At 36.2% G+C, this 10,018-nt stretch overlaps 1 protein-coding gene across 1 annotated transcript; it reads right to left on the bottom strand.

Annotated features, from left to right (window-relative positions):
• Positions 1 to 5,276: 5,276 nt before the first annotated feature.
• On the bottom strand, positions 5,277 to 8,032 carry LOC110917944. The gene is made up of 4 exons (XM_022162374.2): positions 7,939 to 8,032; positions 7,727 to 7,854; positions 5,999 to 6,283; positions 5,277 to 5,922 (listed from the first exon to the last, which is right to left on the bottom strand). Exons 1-4 carry the CDS (start codon positions 7,954 to 7,956, stop codon positions 5,832 to 5,834), a joined length of 522 nt encoding a protein of 173 aa, XP_022018066.1. The 5' UTR covers positions 7,957 to 8,032; the 3' UTR covers positions 5,277 to 5,831.
• Positions 8,033 to 10,018: the final 1,986 nt, after the last annotated feature.

Here is a 10,018-nt window from a genome sequence, read left to right as displayed (position 1 = left end):
TTGAACGCATTGATGAAACACGTCCAAAGATCAGTGCTTTGCCCTTGAACATATGTGTGAAAACGGTTTTTCCATGATGGAAAATCGTTCATATGGTTCAACTTAGGTGGACGATTGTTGCTGCCAGTTTCACTCTCACTAATCAGAAGGTTCTGAAGACTTTGACTTTGATTGGATACCAAAGCCCATTGACTTGGACTGATTGAAGGCTGTGGAATCATACTCTTTGCCCAATCTGCAGCAGTGACTAGCTCTTGATTGGATCGTGAGTCCAAACTCCAATCCCACGGACTAGTACAACTCATTTTGATCAAATATAAGTACCAAACCTACACACCACAAACTGTTAAGTGCAAAAACAGATATGAATCAAAAGATGCAACCTGTTCGAAAGATCAATACTTGTTCGAATGATCAACAAGGTTCGAAAGATCCTTGTTGAGTTTCGAACAAAGACTTCGAAGGATTGACTTCGAAAGATTGACTATACGAAGGATCCTTATCTTTCGAAAGATGATTTCGAAAGATTCTCCTTATGTTTCGATCACAGGTCTCGAAAGATGACACTTGTTCGAAGAATCAACAGTGTTCGAAGGATCACTGTTGATGGCTCGAACAATAACCTCGAAAGATAACCTTGAAAGATTCACCCAACACGAAGGATCCTTATCTTTCGTAATGAACAGTAACTCGAAGGATGTATCTATCGAAAAGATTCCTTGACTCGAAGGATAACACACTGACTTCGAAAGATGTTCGAAGGATGGTTATCTTTCGAATCTCCTTGATCGAAGGATGATCCTTCGAGCTCGAAAGTTATCTTTCGACGGTCTGACACACTGACAATAGTACGACAGGTTGGTGAAAAGTTGATGTGGTTGGTGAGCCAACTTTCGGCAAAAAGGAATGGTCAGACTGTACCTTCCTTACCAACTCCGATTTTGAAATAAAATATGCCAAAAATGGAAATCTTATCCAGAACCTGTTCACCGGAATACTGACCGGAGATATGGCCGGAATTTACCAACACACTCAAAAACAAGTTTTCAAGTTACCCAACCCAACCTTGAACACTCCCGAAGGTTTAGAAACCGTTTTTCAGTTAAAACAAGCAAGAAAACCACCAAAAACGGGTGCTAAACCAAGTGTTCAAACACACCAAGAACTCGAACAACCCGGTTTTAAACAAGGTAAAGAGCCAAGCTCTGATACCACTTGTAGGTCCCTTTTCGCGGAGGATTACGAACCTAAACCTTGTTATACTAACCCACTAGCAAGTGCGGAATCCAAGCTAGTAGGCAAACCGAGATGAAGCAAGTACAAACACAAACACACAAGATTCACCGATTAACACTACTGTATTAATACGTATGAAGGTTCCGGTTACAAGCACAATGTTTACAATCAGTTTGCAAACTCTCAAAGTGTATGTGTGTGTGTTTTCAGCAGAGTATCCTCTCTATCTCTCGGATATGCTCTCTCTTAGTGTCTGCCTTGTGTCTACTGAAACCAACACACTGCATGGGTATTTATACCCATACACAGCAGGTCTGGTCGAAGGATCCGATAGATGGTCCGAAGGATCATCTATCGATGACAACATGTTCGAATGATCAGCAATGACCTCGAAGGATAATCCTTCGAGGTCCAACAATTCAAAGCATATCTTTCGATTACCTCGAAGGATCGACAGTATCCTTCGAGGCTATCCTTCGATTCAGACTAGCATATTACAAACAGATTGACCAAGTCAAACTAGGAGGATAGTTGACTTGGTCAACTTACAGACTAACTTTGGACATCGTTTATATACAGACCGAATACAGACAAAGTACAGACACAAGTGCACCAACACCATTCAACGACGTTATCTTCGATAAAAAAGGATCCACACCAATACTTAATGGACACTACCTCTATTTGTTTCTATTCAATTGTTCATTAGAAATCCGTATTTACCGAAACCCTCTCCTCTCTTCTTTCGGCTCACTCCAATTACAAAACGGTTAGGACCCGGCTAACTTTTTATCTTTATCTTTATATAATATAAAATGCTATTAAAAATCAATAAAAAAAGACTTGTTGAATAAATAAATAATAATCTGTAAACTAAAAAAATAAATAATAATATGTAAACTAAAAAAATGAATAAAATGAAACGAAACAAAACACTAACTTTTTTATATTAAGTTAAATATATTAGTAGACAAAATGGTTAATAAATGGAGTGGTGGTCCATTGTCAAAATCAAAACTGTTAAAACACTTGAATTTAAGAGGAGGAGGTCTTAGGTTCAAGTCTCACGACGACAAGGATTAGAAAAAAAAAAGAAATTAGCCGTTAAAAAAAAGTAGACAAAATGGTTAAAACTACTTATTAAACTTTCACATTAAAATGTTAATTAATGTAAGATTGTCACTACTTATTAAACTTTCACATTAAGATGTTAATTAATGTAAGATTGTCAGTTGATCGTAGACTTTTTTTTACATTATTATTATTACCTTTCTTTTTTTTCCTTTTGCATTATTAAATACCATTTACTTAAATTTTTAATAGGCCCAACACAGCAGATTATGTACTGGGCCTTCACTAAAGTTTCAAAAAGGCCCAATACATCCAAAAGTCATGTTCAGTAGGTTGTCTTCTTCGTTTGTCACAGTTCTCTTCTAGCAATGCGGCGCATTCCACCGGAAAATCCGAGTTTTTATCTCAGATTCTCCCTAGATTCTCCCTTCTCTTCTCATCTTCCTTAGATGTTGGGCTTTAAATAGGGGTAACATAATTTTTTTATAAGGTAGCGAAATCGAAAAAACGTCAAATTTTTATTTTCTTTACACTACCGACGAAACGCTAATGGTAGCGGGGGCTACCCCTCCCAATATGGTAAGTCCGCCCCTGATCCTGCACGACTAAGCAGGTGAAAGAGAACACTCTTTAGGTGGTTAGGCTGTTAGGACATCCACGTCAACGCCAAGGTAGAACGAAGAGGTATGTGTTGTGAATTGTTTTAGACACAACGAACAGTAATCAAATTAGGAACAATAAACTGGACTTCTATTACTATTCTAGATGGATTACAATTGATAACTAAAGCAAAAACAAGTGAGTAACATAGAAGGAGATGGGAAGCTCAGAGTCTACAGAGTAGGATGGGAAGAAGAAGATAAACACATTCATTCATCATATTCGTCATCTTTCTTTTGCTCTCGCCAATCCCTCTTATATCATGCATCCAGGTTTCTATCCATCTTGTTGGGCCATTTGATTGGGTTGCTTGATTGGGCTGGTTGAGCTTAGTCCGGTTCATAACAGTATGTGAGAGAGAAGAGAGAGATTAAGGTAGGTCCGCGGGACCAAGTATGTGGTACTCGGACTAGGTTTGGACGAGTATGTGGTGGCCCGGACTCGGTTGCAGGAGCGGATATATACAGTAGAAGAAGGGATAGTCTCCGATGCCCCTTGGCACTCCAACGGTAGTGTAAATTTTGAAAAAAAATTGACGTTTTCTGATTTCGTTACCCCTTTTATTTGAAATGTTGCCCTATAAGAATTTTCTAGATACGTCACTGACTGCTCGATTGATGCTTTTATTAAGACCGTGAGGTATGGTGGGGCGTGGGCTGGGGGCATGGTGCGACACGTGGACTATGGGACACCCAAGACCAAAAGCCAATTTCAAAGGGGTATGGTGAGGCGTGGGTTGGGTGGCGTGGAAAAAAAGCCAATTTCAAAGGGCTAGTGCTCTTGGCCAATAAGGTTCCGTCATGTCATGTGGTAGCCCCGCCCCACGCCTGGCCTTAAATTCCCGCCCAAGGGGCCACGCCCAAACCCAAACCCACCCGAGATGGTGACTTGGGCGTTTTTCTCCAACCCACGCCCCATACCCAATAGTCTAATAGTTATCACAAACCATTTTTGCAAGGCATTATGGATTATCATTTAGGTAATGCATCTCGATTCCCGCTTGCGGTGTACGTATATAATGTATATATGCGTGGACGCTCGGGGAGCAAAAGTGAAATTGCACTAATTTTAACGTTATTTTACTAATTTCGTGAAAATAACGTTAAAAGCGACAGACGATTAATCATGCATCGTGTGGTGGCGTTGATAGCCGAAAGATATGTGGATGCATGCACTAAGCGGCCTTTGTCCCGGTTGTTGAGTGCAGAGCCGGCCTTAGGGCAATTATACTCAAGCCCTAGCTTTAGGCCACCAACCATACAAGGCCTCCATTTTTAGTAAAAAATGTGTATGTTAATTGTTTCTTTTAAGCATTTTGCTAAACTCTTTCTTCTTAAATTTTTTATTAGGTGCTTATTTCTTATTATTTTGTATATTAATTATGTGCTCTGTGAGTTCTTATTAGTTTATTATAGTTGGTTGCCACTCGGATAAAGTAGGTAGGTTTATAACAAGGATGTGGCTAAATGCACCTCCACTTTTACTGTTTATACCTCCATTTCTAAAAATATCAGTTTTATAATTTTTTAAATTCACCTTTGTATTTTCTATTTTTTGAAAATAAATCCTTATGTTCTTTGTTCAATACCTTTAAATATTATTTTGGATATTCAATTAATATTCAAATAACATTATAAAATTCATCCGTTGGTGCACATGGTGGCCTTTATGCTGATTTAAAAGACACTCTCGAAACATGGAGGCTTAGAACTCCAAACGAATGGATAATGGGTCCGTTTGGTACAAAAAGTTTTAATTAATTGAAATCAAAGTTATAGGAACTTTACAATGTACAAAATGTATGTTTTGTTAAACTGTACATCAATTTTCTATTAAGAAAAAAGTAAATGGATGTTTTAATTGATGTGTGTTCACGTGAAGTTGAAAAATTAATTAATGAAATCAAAGTTGAATTACACAGTACTAACTTTTGAAGAAATTCACACAATACGAATTAAAACTGTACATCAATTTTCGATTAAAAAAAGTAATATTGATGTTTTAATTGATGTATGTTCACGTGGAGTTGAAAAATTAATTAATGAAATCAAAGTTGAATTACACAGTACTAACTTTTGAAGAAATTCGCACAGTACGAAAACTTTTGATGAAATTTTTGAAAAGATGATGAAAAATTTTAGTTAGAATACACACCAAGAACAACTACGATGAAAATCAAAGTAGAAAAAAATTGTTTCTTCAAACTCTCTCTTAATCTTCTTCTTTCAACAAGTGCAAGTTTTTTTTCTTCCATAGAATTGTACGTATATACCTAAATATTCAAACTATGACAACTAGATAAACCATTAGAAAAAATAGGGATATTTCCTAATACAAATTTTCAAAAATTACATAATACAAGGGTTGATTGTATTTATTTACAAACTTGAGGGGGGAGTGCAACCAGTAAAATTAAAAAAAATAGAAGTGCATTTAGCAACACCCTTATAACAACGGAATTTGGAAAAAAAAGCCTCAAATTTCCATTTTGCTTTGGGCCATCAAAATGGTTGAGCTGGCACTGATTGAGTGTTATCTGTCTTATGTACAAGGCTTGATGCAAAGTTACTATCGAGCCAGGGGTCTCACTGGAAGAAGCCTCTCTATTCCTACGGGGTAGAGGTAAGGCTGTCTACATCTTACCCTCTCAGACCCTACCTTTGATGGGATTTACGATGATGATGATTTAGGTAATGCATCTCTATTGAAACTTTACTTTCTTGGGACCATTTTCATGTTGTTGCTTCAGTGCAGTTATGAAATCAACAACTGTCTAATCCCATGATCACAATCCAAATCTACAGTTAACATATTTACAAACCACAAACAAAAGACCCTGTTTTCACACATAAACCCACTCATCTTCAGTGTTTCATCGGCGGCAGCTCAACAAACGGCTTCTTCTCCACCTCCACTCCAACCGACTTCAGCGACTCGGTATAAGGCTTCGGGTGCCTGCAAAATCACCAAAACAATACCAATAATCAATATTCAGTTCACTCGACAAATTTACTAAATTATTTGTTGATACATTGCGTAAGTATCCCCTCGGATCGGATCAGGCATGATTTCTTGGCGGTCCGCGTCCTGAACATGTGCGATTTTCCTGAAGAATGATTTCTTGATGAACTCTTCGGACTCTTCGGCCACCTTTTCCGGCTCCACCAGCTCTGGTAGTGTCTCCCTCTTCGATTTCTTCACGAAAACGTTTGGTGATCTTTTTAGTTGATGTGTCGCCGTGTATGTTCCGATGCTAACCGACATTAGAATCAATCCGAGTGAGACGTATACGGGTGCATATTCGCCTTTCAACGTCCTGTTTTACCCCCCAAAATTTCAGTTAGTGAACACGAAAACAATATATATACTACACATGTCAATTTGATAAGAAGTGAAGCATATATAACGTTAAATTTCTTGGCAAAAGATCAAATACAAATAATCTTAACATACTAAACATACAAATTGAAGGAAAACCCAAAAATACAAGGTGACATTTTTGTAATTACCACCAACTATCAAAGTTACAACCAAAAATACCTAAAAAAACACAATTTTTTTTAACATTTTTTATTAAAAAATCGCTACATTTCGTTAGCAAAAAAAAAATAAAAATAAAAAAAAATATTTTTTTTTGGCTGCTACTAAAAGTAGCGATTTTTTAATAAAAAATGTTAAAAAAATAAAATAAAACAATTTGTGTTTTTTTTATTTTTTTAGATTTTTTTAGGTTTTTTAGGGGGTTTAGTTTTTAGCATTTTAGCTTGGGTGAGGGTGGGGGGTTAGGTTTTTTTTAGGTTTTTGGGGGTGGGGGTTGGGGGGGGGTTAGGTTTTTTTAGGTTTTTGGGGGGTGGGGGGTGGGGGTAGGTTTTTTTTAGGTTTTTGGGGGTGGGGGTGGGGGGTTTAGGTTTTTTTTGGGGGTGGGGGGAGTGGTTAGGTTTTTTTAGGTATATTTGTAGAGTAACTTTGATAGTTATTGATAATTACAAAAATGCCACCTTGTCTTTTTGAGTTTTCCTTCAATTTGTATGTTTAGTATGTTAAGATTATTTGTACAAGAACTTTACCCAAAATTTCTTTTTTATCTTTAGTTGCAGTGCCGAAGTTTGAGATTTCAGACCGGGGGTCGAAAACGTATATATACCAAAAATTTCTATAAAACCAGGGGTCAAAAACGTATATACCCAAAAATTTCTATACGAAAACTACATGTTCTCCACTTCAGCGGTCGCCCGCCCCCGCCCGCCTACGCCCTTGTTTAGCTGGCTTTGGTTCCTAGTCCACTTTTATAAGGTGTTTGATTAGAGGTGATCCACTAGTTGAACTAGCGGAAGCGAGTCAACTTTATAAGTTGTTTCGATTATAGGTGATCCACTAGTTAAACTAGCGGAGTTCAATAATTTTTATCAGGGTCCGCTAGTTGAACTAGTGGATGTGAGTCAACTTTTATAAGTTGTTCTCATTATAGCTGATCCACTAGTTGAACTAGCGGCGTGAATAATGTTTATTAGGGCCGCTAGTTTAACTAGCGGAAGTTCTAGTCAACTTTTATATTTTCTTTATTATAGGTAATCCGCTAGTTAAACTAGCGGACGTGAATAATGTTTATTAGGGTCCGCTAGTTCAATCACATCCGCTGGTTCAACTAGCGGATCATAATAAATAAGGGTCTGCTAGTTGCACCAGCGGGAGTGAGTCAACTTACATCCATATCCGCTGGTTCAACTAACGGATCATAATAAAAAAAATACAACATTACTTTGGTTTGGGATCTTGATGAGCATAACCGTGATCAGCGGCACGCGAGAAGGCCTTCATCTTGGGTGAGGTTGAAGTAGCAAATCCAAAACTTCCTCTTGACCTATTCACCAAAGATCTCACCAAATTCTGCATTACAAAAGTGAAAACCTATAGTTCAGTAATCATAGATACAGATAAACAATAATGCTGAAAGTTATGCAATTTACTCACAGTTGCTCTGAGTGCCATTGAAGTATGATTGAATATGTAACTGTAACTTGTGCTAAAAAAGAAACAAATACTTGATGGGGATTGTTGTAGTTCGATCACAAGGTGTGGGGGTATATATGGAGAAAGTGATGTAGTTTCGAGAAGAGGACACGTGGCCCGGAAATAGATGTGTAACGTTTTCGGTGGAGAACTCTGGAAGTAACGCGTCATTTTCTTCCTGACTGATGTGGTGCTTAGATTCTTGAACTCTCTCGTTGGTCAATCAACTGTGTAATTTACTTTTTTTTTTTTTTTTTTTTTTGTAGAAAATAACTTCACTAATAATCGAAATTTAATTTAATAGATTAAAATGTGAGATTTTTTTTAAATATTCTATATTATGAGATCAACATTGTTACTTTTTTTAATGATGATTTACCGACTAAAACTCGAAGACACTGATTTAAGGGATTGAAAAACCTTCAAGTTATAAATGTATTCAAGAATTATTTAACGTATTTATAAGTTTGAAGGGAGCATTTACAATGAATTCTCAACCCATATTCATATATTTTCATTAAAAATAATTACTTTTTTTTCTGTTCTATTAAACTTAAATTAATATTTTCTATAACTTTCTCATTATATTTTCTCTATCCTTCACTCACAACCATTTCTAAAAATATTAAAAAATTTATAAGGTTTTTCTCTCAAATTTTTTTTTTCTATATATTTACACTTAAGAAGAAGGAACATGGAGATTGCATCGGTTATGTGCCCTTTCTGCGACGAGTATGAGGAATCTGTGGATCATTTGTTCACAGCTTGTTCGGTGGCAATAAGGGTGTGGACGGCAATTAGTGTTTGGTGTAAAATTCCCCCGATATTCGCTTTTGAATTCAAAGATTTATTGGATACTCAAAATTCTTTTCAGGGGGAGAAAAAGGCAAAAAAGATCATCAGTGGGCTGGTTATTATCTCGTGTTGGTGTATATGGAAAAGCAGGAATGAGTTGGTTTTCAAGCAGATCAGGAGAAGCACACAAGATATATTGATAGAGATTAAATCGAGAGGTTTTGAATGGTTAAAGCATAGATCTTCATGTAAATATCTAAGTTGGAAGGACTGGTGTATATATCCCTTGTATATGTTGTAATTTGGTCCTTTGCCCGTTTGGGTCAGGGGCGTTTGTTTGTTGGCCTTTTGCCCGTTTGGGTCGAAGGTTTGTTTTAATGAAGTTTAATTTTCAAAAAATATATATATATATATAGAGAAAGTATAATGTACTTCAAGGCTTAACCTACATTAACATACATGACAAAAAATATAACGTGCGTTATTATCATAGAACGTGCGTGATTATAGTCCCATGCGTGATTATGTGGTCCCATGTGGTCCCATGCGTGATTATGTGGTCCCATGCGTGATTATACCCCTGATCCAACGGTTACCATTGTCTCCTACGTGATGTATGATAAGGCTTTTTGTATGTTAACCTTACTCTATATATATATATATATATATTTACAGATAAACAATAATTTTTCCATATATTTTCTCCATCCCTCACTCACAACCACTTAAAAACACTAACAATCATTCCTTATAATATAACTAAGCCCCCTCACGTATTTTTAAGGTTTTCATTTTGAAAATTCTAATTTCCTCTTGTGTAATTTTAAGATGTTGCCTAACCTGAGCTTTTATGCGAGTTTTACAAAATTTATTTCTATTAACAAAATATATGCTATTTTGATTTGTAGAGCACTAAATTATTATTATCTAAAATTATTTTAAATATAAATTTAGGGTTAATTACATAGTTAGTTCTTGTGGTTTGCACAAAATGACATACTTAGGTACTAATAGTTTAAAATCATCTTCTAGGGTATTCACTTTTCATTTTGTAACGTTTGGAGGTATTAACTTCTAGGGTATTAACATAGTTAGTCCCTGTGTTTTACACAAAATAACATACTTAGGTACTAATAGATTGTGATTTTAAACCTACAAATAACGTTAATACCTCCAAACGTTACAAAATGAAAAGTTAACACCCTAGAATGTGATTTTAAACCATTAGTACCTAAGTATGTTATTT

The sequence above is a fragment of the Helianthus annuus genome, chromosome 16 (genome assembly GCF_002127325.2).
Source record: "Helianthus annuus cultivar XRQ/B chromosome 16, HanXRQr2.0-SUNRISE, whole genome shotgun sequence".
Taxonomy (NCBI): Eukaryota; Viridiplantae; Streptophyta; class Magnoliopsida; order Asterales; family Asteraceae; genus Helianthus; species Helianthus annuus.
This window is presented reverse-complemented; position numbering and strand designations above follow the sequence as displayed.

Excerpts from the sequence above, each read along its gene's own strand:
- LOC110917944 (XM_022162374.2), bottom strand. Across the intron at positions 6,284-7,726 it reads CATCAAGATCCCAAACCAAA|GACGTTGAAAGGCGAATATG; the intron begins GTAATGTTGTAT and ends GGGGTAAAACAG. Across the intron at positions 5,923-5,998 it reads CGAGGGGATACTTACGCAAT|GCACCCGAAGCCTTATACCG; the intron begins GTATCAACAAAT and ends GTGATTTTGCAG.